The sequence below is a fragment of the Anas acuta genome, chromosome Z, assembly GCF_963932015.1.
Source record: "Anas acuta chromosome Z, bAnaAcu1.1, whole genome shotgun sequence".
NCBI lineage: Eukaryota > Metazoa > Chordata > Aves > Anseriformes > Anatidae > Anas > Anas acuta.
Window position 1 is genome coordinate 19656382 of NC_089017.1, and position 18152 is coordinate 19674533.

Here is an 18152-nt window from a genome sequence, read left to right on the forward strand (position 1 = left end):
AGAATAGCAACAGACTCTAGAAGTCACTAAGACACGTGCATTTCAAATCACACAGATGTCCCCAATTTAAAGGCTTTTTTTTTTTTTTACTGACTATAAGTACACTTTAAAAAGAAAGCATAACTGAAGATGCCACAGACCGTACTTTTCTGCTTTAACCTACTGAAGTTGCACATACAAAAAGACCACTACATCACTGAGAAGCTCTCATTCAGATTAGGTATAGCATAGTTTGGAAAAGGTGTAGCTCGTTTACTGTCACAATTTTCACACAATTTATTTTTCTATTCCTCTTGCCCAAGTAAAGTCCGAAGAGGTAACTTCATCATTTGAACAAAATTTCAACACATTTAGAAACCATTTTCTGATGTCTAAGAGTTATTAAAAACAATAATTCCCACTAATGCAGACAGCTCTCATTAAATATATATATATTAGATTTCTTTATTAAAGAATACTTTATAATTTTAAAACAGCAAAGGAAGCCAAAACAGTGAACTATTTTGCTGCCATCCAGGAATGAGAGGGCTATTTGTTCCGTTGACTTGGGGCTTTGTTTTATTTCAGGTCAGGCTGTGGAGCTGAGCATTTAGATTTCTGAAGAAAACATTAGTGACAATTTGTAATGACCAATTATGTCTTTACAGCAGCTTTAATGTCTGAAGGCTCTGAATTTTTACTGTCACTACACCAAAGAGAAAGGATTTTGATATACATCTCTTCTCAGCCTCCTGTTCAAGAGGTTTCCTTCAGTACAATCAGTACTGATTTCCCAAGTACAAACAATCATCTATAAAGCACTAGCATTCCACAGAGGCATGTGGTCAAAGCTCCCATATTTCTTTCAAGTCAGAATTTTCAATCCTGATCTTCCACAGGAGCAGTTAATATTGTTGGCACCACAAGCCTGAAAGAAAGATTCCTTTCACAACAGTGATAGGTGTATTTTTTTTTTCTCCAGAAGCAAGTCAAAAATACAACCTACCTTCATATCTCTATTCTCATGTGACTTTTCTATCCCTAGAGAATTTGTTCCACAAGCCCTATTCGCTAAATAAAACAGAATTTAATGTGAATAAAGATGTTAAGCACAAAAAGGTCCAAAGACAGAACTGGATTCAAAAACGCTGTACAACTTGCCTATACAACTTCAGTAGTTTGTATGTGTATGATATAGAATAGGTTTTGGAACTGTGGTATTTGCATCACTGCTCTAAATGAGTAAGATGGCAATACAACAAGCTTTAAAGTTTAGATGAAGAATTCTGATTTACAGGAATATCCTTTGGAAGCTAATTACTCTGAAGAAAAAAGTATTGCCAATGCAGATTTCCATGAGACAATTCCAGTAATTAAGACATATCTTCCTCCCTGAATTTAGTTTTGCAAACCTTACATAGTACCTTATATACTTATTTCCAAACACAGACAATGACAATCATACCAAAACTTCTGTATCTGTATGTATTCATCTTATGAACAAGTGTAAATATTAACAGTATGTTAGAAAATCCAGCTCAATGTGGTAGAGAAACTGTTCTCATTTCATTCCCGCAGGTTCTACTAGATTCTTAGGAAGAGAATTATCTTCTACAGAAGAAGTATTAATTAAAATGCATAAAGCACCTGACATCAGTCTTCTGATGCTTTCAAGTTGTGCTGTCAGCAGTAGCTCTTCATATTTTAGGATCTCAAACTGCACTTCATATAATTGAAGCTGTAGATCATAATAATCAGCTTCTAACTGGTCCAAATGGGCTATGGCTTCTGTACCACCCTTCAGACTTTGCATCTAAATGGAAAGAGGAAAAAAAACACAGTTACAGGATAAGAAGAATACATCACTGACTTTATGAGTACAGCTAGATACAGTCTGGTACACTAAATATAACATGTTAAAATTAAACACATCAAGAGGAGAACATAGGTTTTGATCAGGCATACATTTTCAGCCATAATACTTGACATTTTTTCCATATGTTAAGATATTGGCTTACTCCTTGTGATTGCTGAAGTGCTACATCACATATTGAGTAGTGTGACATATCCCTACAATTCATTTACTCTACCATTTGATTCTCTAATGAGATATAATGAAATTACTATTATCTTCAAAAAGTGTAAAAGTTGGTTTGCTAACAGCATCTAATAAAATAAAGTTAAAATTGTCAGTAAAGCTGAAGAAGGGAAAGAAATGAAAGGTGGTGGAAACTGGGAAAATTACATGTACTGATCCTCTTGTAATAACTTAACTGAGGAGTTTCTTTAAAAGTTAAAAAAAAAAAAAGGCTAAGAGGGTAAATTGGTGCTTTGTCATATTTTATTCTCCTGCATTGCACAGTTAACCTTCTTGAGTAAAGGCATAACAAAGCTGAAAAGCAGAACATTTAATAAGCCGCAGTCCTTTATATGATTTTTCCTATTTTTTTTCTCAAAAAAATCTCTTAACCTTTATCTAGTACAGCAGCTTGGAAGGAAAAAGACCCAGAAAGCTTAAGAAAGTTCTATCTCATCAGAATGTATAGAATTTTATAGCAGCACTGTTTCTGCAGTTTTTCATAGGATAAAAAAAGTAGATTTAAACATTTTGATGTATTTTAGCACTTGTCTCATATGTCTGACCCAAGAAAGAGACACAAAGAACAACCTAAGTGAGCTCAGATCATTCTCCTTTCCACCTACAGCAAGCATGCATTCAACAAAACAAGATTTAACCACTCATCAGCTGGCAAATCAGATCATATTCAAGAAACACTGACATGCAAGTGGATCTTACGAGCTCAATGTGGAGGGAAATCCAAGACATGCAGCTCTATAACCTGCATGTTAGACCCACATTCAAATTCTCTACCTTCTCAAAAATTAACGTCTTATAGTTCTCCCACATGAAAGTTGAAAGTAATTGTGATTTTTACTAAGATTTGTGATCTACCTATCGCATTGAAAAGCAACATCTGCTAAGGAAAAATAAAAAGAACTAGCGAACTATACATTCAAAAAACTAGTTGCTAGGAGGTTTTCACATTTTCAGTGGTTTCTTCAATGACTAAGACTGTAATTAATAGCCACAAATGGGTCTCCTAGGATTTATTTATCAGGCATTTTTAGAAATAATTATACTAAACCAGGAAGATACCTGTACTGAATCAAACCAAGAATTGGTCTTACTCAATACTCTTTTTTGGACAAAGGTTACAACAGCAAATATGCAGGAGGATGAAATGCAGTAAGCAGTGCAGTGACACTTCTATAAAACGCTTCTCCAGCCTCCTGCACAGCTTCCAGCTCAATACCAAAGATGGCTTTTATATTAAGTACACTGACTGCATTTTACTTCATGACTTTATCCTACCCCTTTTTTAAAAGCATGCAAGCTTTTAGCATCTGCATCATTGTTCACTGATATGGATTTCACAGCTTTATTAAACACGAAGGAGCAGTTCCCTTAATTATATTCTGTTCCATATGAGATTAACAGATGGAAGGACTGTGAATAGCTTCTTGAAATTTCTACTTTTGAAATTCCTTCTACTACATTATTTACTGAATGCATTTTTGATATATTAGCTATCAGCCTGAAAGGCTCATTAAGTCTTTAAGTGATTATCATAAATCTTACAGTCAATAGTGCATCGTTCATGTCTATCAGTCCAGTGACACCAAAACGTCTTGCTATGGCAGTCTGTTACTCTACATCCATACCAAGCTACTATCTGTGATGAAAACAGTAAGTGACATGATGCTGGTAAGTTTTCAGGGCAAAAGAACAGATCCTCTTGAACCTTCAGTTTTTCCTTACTAGAGGAATAGTGTTAATTTGCCAGAGAGATTCCTGTGTTTTGGCATTTTAAAATTGTTTTCTTATTCTGAATATGTGTGTGTGTGTGTATATATATATATGTGTGTGTGTGTGTGTGTGTGTGTATGTATGTATTAATATATATGCTATATATAATATATTTATATATAAATATAATATTATATTCATAATATTTATATTACATATTAATATTATAACATATATATATATATATATTAATTTAACAAATTAATGCTATGTTCTGCTGATTTTACCCTGCTGGGCAGCTAAATTCCACCATAACTGCTCTCTTACTGCCCCTCCTCAAAAGAAGAGAGGGGGAGAAGAAAGTACAATGGAAAGAAAAAAGGCTCATGGGTTGAGATAAGAATAATTTAATTAAAGGGAAAAGAAAGGGGAGGTGGGGGGGAAACAAGCAAAGGTCATGCAGAAGCACAAAGCAAAGAAAAAAAGCGTTCCCTACTTCCCACCGATGAGCAAGATGTTTGGCCATGTCCCAGGAAGCAGAGCCTCAATACATAGGGGCTGTCTAGGAGTACAGGTGTCTTCATAATGAGAGCCCCTCCCTCCCCTTTTTCCCCCTCCCCAGCTTTCCTTGCTAGGAAAGAGTGTGACACAACATGGTATGGGATATCCCTTTGATCAGTTTAGGTCACTTGTCCTGGCTGTATCACCTCCCCACAGCTTGCCCACCGTCAGCCTGCTGGCTCTGGGGGAGTTTGGAGGGAGCCTTGGTGTGATACCAGTGCTCTTCTAGCTACAGGTGCAGAGCACAGCACTGTATGAGCTGCTGCAGGTAAAGTTAACTCCATCCCAGCCAGACCCATTATAGATGTCATTAAAACTTCTGTCACAACTTAGAACTCTTGGGCATACATATGATATCATATATGTATATCATATATATTAATATATGTATATATATGTACATGTGTGTATATATATACACGTTTGGGTGAATTTTACAGTTCACTGACAAACATATATATTCTTTAATAAAAGATGTTTACAAATTTAAATCCACAGATTTTGCAGAGAGACAGTCAGTTTATGTCTCTGTACAGTCTTCAAAAGTGTCAGCTAATTAAGTTATAGCAGCTCAAAATTTCTTTCAGCTGCACCAGTGTCTGCACCATAAAAGACCTTTCTCCAACCAAATCTTAGCCCTGCAAGCACACGCTACAGATGCTGCCAACTACCAGATCTATTTTAGGAACACAACATCACTATAATTCAGTTTTGAGATGCAACAGCAATGGAAAAAGAATATTGTCATATGGATGTCATACTATCTAGCTATACAACTACCTCATGAAAAAGAAAAATTAGGACCTTTAATTTCAGCCATTTGTGTTGTAAGTTCATGAGATAGTACATCTGGATAATAAACCAGCATCACCACTTGTAGGAAAATTTGAGTATTGTTGTATAATTTAAGAGTGTTTGACTCTTTATGTTATCTAATCTGTTCTAGTAATTTGCTGCATCCTTGCTAGGAAAGAAAACAAGTAAAAAAGTCGCAGGCTGATCAACATAGCAAAAAAAAAAAAACAGGAATTTTAAAGTGAGAATGCAATTACAGGAAAGAAACATTTTGCAGTTGGATGAAGAACTAGAACTGAGGAGATATGAGATCAATTTCCTGCTATACCTAAACTTCCTGCATTCACTCAACTGAATCTCTGTGGCCCTAATATAAGTTAGTGTTTAAGGTCTTTGTTGTCTCACTCATACTAAGTGAAAGAACCCAGCTTTCCTAGCAGTTCTATGACAGAAAAACAGCATCTGTAAACCACCCCACAGGTAATAAAGATATAATGGATTAAAACAGAAAGCCTCTTACAAGAACTGTAGCACACATACTAAGAGAACAGACAAAATCAATTAAAAATAGACAAAATACAGCACAGAGGGTCATCAAATCCAGCTTTCTACCATCATGGAATGCTTTCAGACAAATATAAAAGTAACTGCTTTCTTAGAGTAAGTTCTTAAAGTAATTTCCATGTTGTAGCTGTAGTTCTTATTCTGCTTTTGGAGAAAAACAACAAACAAACCATAAAAAGCTCCCACCAAAGCCTCTGTTTGTAACTCCTACTGGAAATCTGTTCCAGTTACTCCTTCCTCTACTACCCTGCTAGAAATATTCTTCTGTATTTAAATATTTGCTTGTTAATTCAGTTAATACCACTTGTTTTTACACCAGTACTGAGCAGTTATTTTATTGCCACCATCAACTGGAACATTAGAAGTGAAGAAAGCAAAATCATTTAATATGTTATTAAAAGTGAATCAGATGTCTTTAAATAAAAAGATTTCCCAATTTTAGTTTTTTACTTAGCCTTTCCAAAAATCTGTCACAGAAAGAAAAATGGCTGAGAAAAGGTACAAAGAAACATACCATGGTGAAACAGTTCTCTGAAAAAAAAAAAAAAACATTTTGTTGCATCTTTACTAAACTGCTATTTATTTCTAACAACAACAACAACAGATTAATTTTCCAGGAATAGCTAGTCATGCTCTCTTGAATAAAATCCCTAATAAAATTCCTATTTTTGCCAATGCATCCAATGTGGGCAAAAGCAAAATGACAGATGTGAAATCCAAGACATGCTTAAATATTCAAAGTCATTGGAAGCAGATGTATCTTTGATTCAGGCTTAATGTATAGGAAAAAGAATTTTTAGAATTACCAAACTATGACAAAAATTAAAGAACCCAAGCAATACTTTGCTGAAATTAATTTTTATGAAAATATCTCTAAATGTTTACTATATAAATTAAATTGTTTTGAAGTGAACATTTAGAACTCAACTGTACACCTCTAAAGAGGAAAAAAAAGACTAGTTACTAATTCCTGTATGTGCAGGAAGGGCCTTGTTGGAGTTTAAGTGTCCAGTCACTTCCATTTGTCCAAACTATTTCACATACTTAGAGGATTACCAAGGATTTTCACTGTGATCTAGTGATTCTGTTTACTGTCATGAGGACAAGGCTTGGGAACAAGCCCACAAAAACAGACTCTGGTCTGCCTCAAAATGAAAGTTTTCATCATTCCCCTCAAACAAAATTCAGAAAAGCATATGCAATTTGGAGTGCTACCAATCAGGAAATAAAATAGCTCAATATGTAATCAGTGTAGAGATATTCTGTTGACTTTTTTCATAGAATCATAAAATCATCTAGGTCAGAAAAGACCTCCAAGATCATATAGGCCAACCTTTAACCTAGCCCTGCTAAGTTCACTATTAAAGCATGCTACTAAGTTCCATATCTACATGTTTTCTGAAGACCTCCAGGGATGGTGACTCAATCACTTCCCTGGGCAGCTTGTTCCAATACTTCACAACTTTTTCAGTAAATGTCTCTAATATCCAATCTAAACCTCCTCTCACAAGTTAAGGCCATTTCCTCTTGTATTATCACTTGGTGCTTGGGAGAAGAGACCAATTCCCACCTCATTATAGCCTCCTTTAAGGTACAAAAACACTGATAACCGTAAAGCTAACCATTCAGACTTCACAGATGTTGTTCAAATCCCAAGTATTTATGCATGCAAAGTTAGAGCTCATAGGCTGTTCCTCCTGTTGTAGCAAACTGCCTAAAGCCCTCACTCTATACTTTCAATTACACTCCTTCTACATATGTGTGTTAGTGATTTATGAGAATCTCTATTTCTCTCAGATAAGTCAAAATATTAAAATTGGCATTTTATTAAAATGTGGATGACACTAATATCATTTCAAAAGCACTATAATTGACATGGTCAGCTTCTTTAAGCAGCTTTTGATGTGTGACTAGAGTAGTCAGTCTATGCATGAAAAAAAAGCAAAAGCTTTTCTTTAAAAAAAACTGTCACAGTGAGAAATAAATTAAGTGACGTATTAAAAAGAGGACTTTATTCTTAGTTCAACTGCCAACTTTAGCTGTTTTATATTGTTTTATCCAATAAATAATATACATGAGGGTGCAAAAGGATCAAGTAGCAAGAGACCAGCTATTCCTCTCTAATAACCACATGGTAATTCCAAGTAAATAACTTCATAATCAACATAATCCTTCAAAGAAACTTTTCACATGACTTCCTAGCAGGGTTTCTTTTATTTCACAACTACATACTCCCTTCAAACCAAATGACTGTCTTCCTGAGTTGTACACACCTGGGACAGCTGGTTGGCAGATCAAGTATCAGCTGTACAGGCTGAAGGAGCTGGGGCTGTTCAGCCTGGAGAAGAGAAGGCTCTGGAGAGACCTCGTTGCGGCCTTCCAGCACCTAAAGGGGACCTACATGAAAGCTGGGGAGGGACTCTTTGTCAGGGATTGCAGTGATAGGGCAGGGGGGAATGGCTTTAAACTACGAGAGGGTAGGTTTAAATTAGATACTAAGAAGAAGTTCTTCACTCAGAGGGTACAGAGGCACTGGAACAGGCTGCCCAGAGAAGCTGAGGATGTCCCATCACTGTGTTCAAGGCCAGCTTGGATGGGCCTTTGGGCATCCTGATCTAGTGGGTGACATCCCTGACCATGGCAGGGGGGCTGAAGAGGGTGATCTTTAAGGTCCCTTCCAACCCAAACCATTCGCTAATTCTACATACCTACCAGACTCAGAGGGCTGGTAGAGTAGTGGTTTGGCATCCCAGGCTTTGGGAAATTTCAGTCCCTAATCTTCATAATGCTACAGACCCCTGCTGATAAAAGATCATGGTAGAGGAACAGCTGGTGCTAGGTCTCTGTAGGCCTGTCAACATGCAGGGACTACATAATACCCAATAAGGCTCACCAAGTTTTATTTCAAGAGATAAATTGACACAAAAGACAGAAGTGTATTGCTGCAAGTGTAGTAAATGTAACAGTGGTTATCTCTATTAAAGAAACAAGCCCAAAGTGGAGCAGTTACAGAAAAGGTTACCAGGTCAATAAACTGAATATAGAGCCTCTCCTGTCTTGCTTTTTTCTAGCAAAACCAAGGTTGAGCAGGCATAGCACAGCTTCCCGTAACTAAATTGGAGATTATAAATGCCAGTGAAGAAGAAGAGGTATTTAAACTGAAGAACAACACTTGCAGAATAATAAAGGGCTGTAAAGGTCAGAAGTATTTCCAGAAACTGTTCATGCTTTTGGCAATGCCATGGCTATGTGCATATCATTTCTACTATGTCAGTTGGCTAATTTAGAATTGACCCCAGTGCTTTCATTCTGTTTCCGCTATGTTAGTCTCTAGGATTATCCATCTCTTTCAGTATGTCATTTCAATCATATAACAAAAATCTCCCGACTTTGTCACCAACAAACTCCACCTTTGTTGTGACATCACTAAAAAACAGAAAGAACTACACTACGTGTACTACACTAACAAACCTCCTGAATGCCAATCCAACAGTACTCCCCCAACACAGCTGCTGTTATCTGCAGCTTACACAGGCTTTACCAAGTCTGTAGTATTCGTGCTTATTTCCATCATCTCCAAATAAGAGTTTTGCACAGTACTTGGAAAACTGTATTGAAACCAAAATCAAAAGATACTGTTCCTCCACAGGCAACTATTCATTAAAGTCTTTTGAAAGTATTATACATAGAGAAAACCATTTGATATCTTCTCAGGTGAGAAAAAGGCAGATGATCCACCTATAAAGATAATGTGGAAAACATAGCAACTTTCTAGGTACTTAAGCATGGACACATTTTAGGAGACAAAAAAGTGCTTGATTTACATACTAAATGAAAACTACAGAAACAATAACATTTTTCAGAAACAAGGATGCATTTTTCATCCCTCTTAAAAATCAATCAGCAAGATGATTTTAGGCTGAGAGAACAGGGGATTATTAAGTATAAGAAAAGCATGTATATTATTTCCCATTCATCTCCCTTTCCTACTCAGTAGGAACAAAGTTGTGTAACCAAACGCATCAGGAAGGTATTCACTTCTCAAGCTTAAAGAAAAAAAAAAAAAACTAATAATCTTTTTATTTTTTCAATGCCAGCTCTTCCAAAACAAGCAGCTAATATATCACCAGCTAACATTTATGATAAGACTGCATCCTGCCACCTACAATATGAGGTTCCCTGTCACATTGTCACATCCAAATTTGCACAGTTAGGGCTACTACATTCTCAAAGCACAAAAAAGACATTTCAGAACAGAAGCTGGTCTTCGTATCGCCCCATCAGCTTGTTTTGATCCAGAACTCTCAATAGCTTGTAATCCTGAAGCACCATGCTGACTCACACCCATCAGATGTTTCTCATCTCTCATTCCCAAAAGGCCCTCAACCTCTCACTTCAGAGACCTCCATCACACCACTACACTGTAACATGACTTGTTTTTCTATCCAGCCCAAAATGCTTTTCCACACTGAAACCATAATTCACTCACCAAACAGAATCTCTGTTATCAAAAATTTACAAGGACTCCACTGGGAGAAAAATAAAATGTGCTAATGGAAAGACAGTGCACACCTAGCCTAAACATGTGAATATATTAAATACAGCATTTCCAGTTGTCAGTGCTAAATTCTCTCATCGACTCAGCCTGATAAACTCAGGTTTTCTGAAAATTCTTGGCTTTCTAAATAAAACTCAGCTGTGTAAAGAAGACAACTTTATTTTTCATGCTGTGGGTCTTTCATTTAATCTCTCTTCCTTGCACATCAAGTTGTCTGTCTTCTACAGAAACTCATAAAATAGGTACGTAGTCCATTAGGCCCGCAAACCTACCAATCTATACTGTGTTAAAGTCCTGAGTTCTCTGCATAACCTTTTTAAGGCAAAGCCACCAGGTTAGTGAAATTTTGCTGGCCAACGTGAATCTGAAAGTACTCTAAAAATAAGTGATTCCATGGTTAAAATGTACATTAACATAAGTATGACAGCCAAGCTCTTAACATTTAGTATCCATAAGACAGTGAATTTTAGAAGAGGATTGGTAGTACCTTTGCTTTGAGGAGGTATAATAAAATCCAATACACATGGTTTTATTATTTATTTTTTTTCCTGCTAAGGCATTTAAGCACAATTTTAATGCATGCACTCTTTCCTTGAGTGCTCTAGATACCACCATCCCCTCTGGAAGACTGCTTTAACAAATAGATTAAGCAGAGACAAAGAAAGTGCTGTAGAACAGGCTAGTCATCCATGTAATTACTAATGTGCAGACTTCTGCCATCTGGACTGTCAGAAATTACTCCAAAAAGGTGTTCATGTCTCTGAGAGATAAAGCGTGGAGATTACATAGCAGCATATTTCTGTTCCTATCCCTCTCTCTTTCTTCTATTCATTTCAGTGTACTGCTGTAAACATTAACAGTAGAAGCCATCTTCCTGATTGACTAAACAGGAAAAGGTGAAAGGAAAATGTAAATGGTGGGTTTTGTACCTACCACCTACACCAACATTGCAACTCCATTTGCCTAACACGGTAAGATGCTGGGAATGTTAAAATAGTGACTTTTATTATTAAAGGCTGAAAAATAATGACTTTCAAGTGCATTAACACTCTTTACAGTTCTTTTTTTTTTTTCCTCTTCATGTTTAATTTTTCTATCTATTGTTATGAAAAATTACCTCTTCTTTCAATGCATGTTTCTTCTGCTCCAAACAGATTTCTTTAGCACGCATCAACTGCAGAGTCTCCTTAGAAACTGCATACTGAAGCTTTTCCATACGTTCCACTGCTGCTGCCCATGCTGCCTTACCAAATTTTTTCTGGTCTGCTCGCATTCGATCATACACAGCTACAGAAGGGGAGAAAAAGTAGAAAGCTTATCAGTTTTGTCTTCAAATCTCTAGTAATTTTACTGTAGAGACCATGCATACATTTGTATCAAAAAACATACAGAGTTCTCTTAGCAGAATAGTTATTTTACAGAGTACTAACATTCATATCCAATACATAATTACTCTTAGGATCTATGCAATTAGCTATTTGTTGATAATTTCATCACTGTAATTCCAGTTTTTGTTATTCACAGAGGAACTATTCTAAATACATAATGCCTGAACATCTGAACAACAAGTTCAAATTCTTGAGTTAGTAAAAACACTGTTTAATATTACCATGTGGTCTTAAATTACATCCCAAATTTCCCCTGCTTCAGAAAGCCTCTATCATCACATACTGGTCTCCAGTTCCCTTGATAAATTCTACATTTCAGTAGTAAGTTTAACAGAAATTTGCAATGAAACAAGGATTATAATTTAAAACCAAAATTTCATCTTCAAGTAAATTGCAATTCTGCAAGAGTGAATTTAAATAACAAAATTAAAAAATCAAAATGCAAGTTATTTTACAGAGTTAATTTAAATTAACTAGCAAAGTACAATCTGCCTTTGATTTAGACCCCCTCTTTTTGAGCCCCAGACAACACCTGAGCTTTTTGAGATTTTCACCATTTTTAATATACAGATCACATGATACTGTACTTGCAAAAGCCTTGCAAGTCAACCAAAATGGTAGCATTTGGTCCCTAGACGTTAAAAGATATTACATGCTTTTAGTAGGTAATAAATACTTATTTGTAGTCGTGTATTTTTTCCTGTCATGTATTATTATTTTGGTATATAAGATCTCCCTGAAATAAGGAGGAGGCAAAAAAAAAACCACAAAAAAAAGCAAAACAGGAAAACAATCTGCACACCAAAGTTCTACAGTTGCCAATATTTTCCAATATTGGCAACTGTAGAACTTTGCAAAATATTTGCCAATATTTTGTTTCCCAGTGTTCTCATAATCCTTACAGCTGTATATAAAAATACTATGTAGAAAAAACTAAAGTAACTATAAAGATACATTCTTTATTAACTAATGGGGTATTTTATTTGGCACATTTATCACATTAGAAAAGGAACTAAATACATTTAGAATTTGCTCTAATTAAATTCCAACATGCTTGAACTGGTTTAGTCACTTTTTCCAAGTAAGGTGGAGTTTCATGTTATCCTTAACCTGGGTTGTCACTGAGAGGAATTGTTTTGCACTGACTGCTTCTCTTGAGGCAGATCTAGCAGTCATGCAGGGAGATGACAGGAAACCTACCCATCAAAAAAGATTTTCTACCAGGGATACAGCTCATTCATCTGGTTGTACAATCACTATCACTAAGGCAAAGAAAGAGACGGGAACCGTCAGTCAGGCATGGAAAAGAGTGGGACAAACCATGCAAGTGGTAGCCCACAGTCAAACTAAAATAGGTAACGTGAAACCACACCCTGAGGTTTGTTTGCCCTAATTAACCCATTTAAGTTAAAATGGTACAAGGATAACAATACAGATGTCTATGCAAGTCATACAACCTTGTTTAACTGCACCAACTCGTTTAGTAAAACTTCTGCAAAGGTTGTATCCATGAAGATTTCCAAGCAGAGCAGTTTTCACTGAGAGTTAAACTGAGATGTTACTCAGTATTTAGAACTATAAAAAATTGAAGGCTGGGAAGACAGGAAAAAGAAATGAACTGAAAAGTAATAAACACTTACTACTGTGGTCTGCCATAACCAGTACAGAAAACAGAATTCATCAGGGACTCTGTGCTCCCTAAACCTTTTCCAAATGTACAGTGAAACTAATAAAATCATGCTGAGAAGATGCTTGTGAAACTTTATTAAATAATTTCTGTTCTGCCTGCTCCTGATGATGTTCTGAAAAGGCTTATTTGTGAAAGATATGAATAGACATAAAGGAAAAAACAAATGGGAATGATGACTGCATTTTTCTTACAGAAGACTGATCAAAAAAAAGTAAGTCACACAACGCAATACAGAGCATGACAAACATTAAAATAAAAATCTTTATGGTTTATTTAAGTATAGGATAGAAGAAAATAACTACCTTTCTGTGCTTTAGCTGTTATTTCAAAGTATTTAACTGTAAGATCTTGAATAGAAAGCACAGCCATGTGGGCTTTTCTCTGCCAATCAGCATCTTCTTTTTGCAGACTCTCAATTCTTCTGGGGCCTAGGTAATCATTCGCTATTGAGATCTGAAAATAAATCAGACCATAATTAACAACATGATTAAATCGTTGCTATTTTGCAAACAGCGATCAGTTTCAGTGTGGCTAAGAAAATACTTTAAAGAAAGAAAAAAAGGAGAGTAAACCAACAGCAGATCACTATGTGTCCTACTCAACAGAAAAGTGTTTTTGTTGAAAAAGTATATTTGTGGTTTCGTTACTATTTTTACTGGAAGCACAACAAACTCAAATATAAATCTGATTTACCAGTATCTTTTTGTTAAATATCATATCTTCAGACAAAAAGCATGCTTTATGCAGGCTTTCTTCCAGCCTGGGATATTCTGGTCTGAAATAAACTCAATCTCTTCGGTCAGAATGAAACTGGAAACAGGGAATGTGCTGGGGCACTGGGAAGTTATCATCGGTTTTACACAGAATCACAGAGTCGTTGAGGTTGAAAGGGACTTCTGGAGAGTCAGGGTCTGGGAATTCAAATACTTTTTCATTCCTAAGACCAAAGCAATTTGGTAGCTATGAGAAGTCAGTAAAAGATCTGGAGTTTGTCTGGTTTTTTAAATTCATGAAATTTATAGCTTTCTCTCCCAAACTGATTTTTTACTCATCTTTAGAAGTTGAAGTTATTTGTAGTCCCACTGCAGAAAACAGACTGTATTTCTAAGTAATTAAATATTTAAGCTTGATCCTGCAATACCAAAGCATTGTGATTTTGATTATTTTTATATTTTTATAGTTGAATATTTGAATTTTCAATTACTATTTCATATTTACATATTTGAATATTTCATTTATATCATTTCATTTATATCAGTCAAGACAAAAAAAAACTAAGCCAGAAGTACTCATAATCTTCTGTGTAACCAGATATTTTCACCTGAAGCAATAATGACTCAAATATTCATCTCAATTTCACAAGGCTTCACTCTGGTCTCTAAAAAACATTCCACTCTACAGGTTTACTACAATATTCAAGATCTACTTCTATATATGCATTTAACCCATATCTTAGAAAGATGATTTTTAAAAGTAAAAATATAGAGGTATATTCTATGTAATTATTCATTTACTGAAAAATGTTTAAAGTAGTTTAATACAGTACTTCATACTACTACTTCATACTTCTACTTCCAAAGCCATTAAAAAGACACAGGCAAAATAAAAATGTAAACGAATCTTAAGTGAATATTAATCTTACTAGATAGGTTGTAACATGTAATTCAATGAAGCACACGTGTCACAGTTTCCACAGGTAATGCTTATGAGTGAACAGACAAGAATTTCTAAATGAAGTCAAACTGTAAGTATAGATCAGTGAATGATGACTGGTAAGTTAATGCTTTCCATTTACACAGTACTATGAAAAAGAAAGCTCCTTTGAGAGGCAGAATAAGAACAATATAGTTAAAAATCTTCCTTCTTTTCTCCTAGACAAAAATGAGGTATTCTGATATAGAAACTGACGTGGGATCACTGAGTATTGCGAGTAACATTCTTGTTAGCCATCATTTCTATGAGGATAAGAAGCCTCAAAGTAGCATTTCTTCATCTAGTTTTGCCTGCCAAAACATTATTCACACACAACACAAGCTAGAGATTTAGCATGACACAACACAAGTGTGCCTCTGTTCCAAAGAGCCAGTATTTAGAAGTATCAAAGGGAAGCACCTTTTCAGCCCCACTTGGAAGTACTGCATTCATGTCTGGGGCCTGCAGCACAAGAAGGATGTGAACCTGTTAGAGTGGGTCCAGAGAAGGGCCACAAAGATGATCAGAGGGCTGAAAAAGGGTTGGGTAGCAGGGGTGATGCTGAGGTGGCCTCTGTGAGCAGAGCCAGCTCCAGATGGCTCCAAAAGGGACCTGCTGCTGGCCAGAGCTGAGCCAGGGAGCAGTGCTGGTTGGGTCTCTGGGAGAGCAGAATGAAGAAAGGAAAAAATACTGCCGTGTTACAGCAGCCTGGAGAGAGACAGTAGTGAGCACCAGCCCTGCAGTCCCCAGGTGAGTGCAGCAGGAGTGCAGGAGGTGCTGCAGGCAGGCAGCAGCAGTTCCCCTGCAGCCCATGGAGAGGCCCCTGGTGGAGCAGGCTGTCCCCCTGCAGCCCATGGGTCCCACATGGAGCAGATCTCCACGCTGCAGCCGCCCCATGGGTGGAGGAGCCGCCGGTGGAGCAGGTGGATGTGGCCTGGAGGAGGCTGTGGCCCATGGAGAGCCCCCGCAGGAGCAGGGGCAGAGGGTGACCGTGAAGGAGTGGTGAAAGCAAAGTGTCAGGGACTGACTGCAGCCCCTTTTCCCCATTCCCCTACATCATTTCAGAAGGAGGAGGTAGACAAGGGTGAACAGGGAGAAGGTGGTTGTTGTTTGCTTTTAGTTTTTCACTGCTCTAGTCTGTTAGTAGTAGGCAATAGACTTAATCTCCCTATGTCCATGACAATTTTTGAGTGATCTCCCTGTTCTTACCTCAGACCCTGAGCCCTTTCCGTTTTATTTTCTCTCCCTTTCCCTTTGAGGAGGGAAAGTGAGAGAGTGGCTGTGTACAGTTCAGCTGCCTAGCTGGGTAAAACCACCACACAAAAAACAGATGGCCATGGCTCTGTAAAGCTTTAGAAAGTGGTGAAACACAAGAAGATTGAGTTGTATATGTTTACGAGGATTGTTCAAGGTGGTACAGATGCTCATAAGAAACTTCCCCTTTATGCATCTGTTCATACACATATTCTCATTTAAAAGATACCAAGAAGCATTCTCCAGAAATGACTACTGTTGCAAAGCAGATCCCCAAGAAGCTGCCTGAACAGGAACAGACCAACCTCACACCTTGGGGCTACTGCCAATAGTAGCACACTAAATAAAAGGTTCAATGGAGACCTGGAAAGAAACATAGGACAGAAGCATTTCACTTATGGGCCTTGAACTACCTGATTTTATGCTTAACATCTGTAGCTACACAGTTTGTCAATTAGCAAGACATTCAGGATAGAATGGATGAGGAGATGAGGATTCCTCCTGAAGTGTAGTACAAACAGATGACCAAGGCATGTCCAGCGCACATGATGTGCAAGGGGAATACACAGGCATTTTGACCTCTCCATTACATAGCTTCAATAACGCAGCAGAACCATTGCTCTCCTACACGCACACAATGTTAACTTACTGGCTCCAAAACCGTCACAGAATGGCTGAGCCTGGAAGGAACCTCTTGAGGCCATCTGTCCAATCCCCCTACTCAAACAGGGACACCCAGAGCAGGGTGCCCAGGATCACATTCAGGTGTTGTTGTTTTTTTTTTTTTTTCTTGGTATTACCTCCAAGGAGGGAGACTCCACAGCCTCTCTGTGCAATCTGTATATTCAGTCACCCACACAGTAAAGATGTGCTTCCTGGTGCTCAGAGAGAACCTCCTGTGTTTCTGCTTGTGTAAACTGCCTCTTGTCCTGGCACTGGGCAACACTGAAAAGAGACTGGCTCTGTCCTCTTTGCTCTCTCCCTTCAGGTATTTATGGACATTGGTGATGTCCCCCTAAGCCTCCTCTTCTTCAGTATGAAGAGTCCCAGCTCTCAGCCTCACCTCACAGGAGAGACACTCCACTCCTTTCACCAGCTTCATGGTCCTTCACTGGACTCTTTCCAGTATGTCCACTTCTCTTGTGCTGGCAGGACCAAAATTAATGCTACTCCACGTGCAGCCTCACCACTGCTGAGTACAGGGGAAGGATCACCTTCCTCAACCTGCTCACAATACTTTGCTTAATGCAGTCCAGGATACCACTAGCCTTCCTGGCAGCAAGGACACCTTGCTGGCTCAGTTCAGCTTGGTGCCACCAGGAAGCCAAGGTCCTTTTCTACAGAGCTGTTCTCCAGCTGGGGGACCCACAGCATGTCCTGATGCATGAGGTTGTTCCTCTCCTTGCTGAACTAAGGAAATTATGGAGGTGGGGGCATTTCTAAGGGAAAGGTCATTCAATAGATGGAGACAGAATCTAGGTACCAGTGGGAAACAGTCTTTGGCAAGTAAAAAACCATAACTGCTTTCTTAAGAAACGTGGCTAGGTAGGACATAAGGATAACCCTTACACTACTAACTGAAAAGCTTGTTCCCTTCACAGCCAACAAGTAGCCTATAATAATGGGAAAATAAGCTGGACCATTTGACTGTAAGGAAACACTAAGTTTAGTCTTTGCTACTGTTGTTTAGGATATCCACAACTGGAGACCTGAGCACACAGAAGCAATTGAAGTTTAAAGACAAATTAAGAATGCGAAACTACAAGAATAAGGGACAGAGCCTTGCGAATCAAGAGCTACAAATGCTCACAAGAGGATATATATACAAATAAGTGTTAAATTGTAATACACCATTTAAGATAC

General features: G+C 37.5%; 1 protein-coding gene across 2 annotated transcripts in view; it reads right to left on the minus strand.

Moving 5' to 3' along the window:
• JMY (junction mediating and regulatory protein, p53 cofactor) overlaps nucleotides 1–18152 on the minus strand; it is a 71938-nt gene that overhangs the window by 24353 nt on the left and 29433 nt on the right. For both annotated transcript variants that reach the window (XM_068667659.1, XM_068667658.1), the window contains exons 3-5: nucleotides 13646–13796; nucleotides 11383–11552; nucleotides 1627–1792 (exon numbers count right to left, since the gene is read on the minus strand). In XM_068667659.1, coding sequence (XP_068523760.1) covers nucleotides 1627–1792; nucleotides 11383–11552; nucleotides 13646–13796 — 487 coding nt within the window. The remainder of the gene's footprint in view (nucleotides 1–1626; nucleotides 1793–11382; nucleotides 11553–13645; nucleotides 13797–18152) is intronic.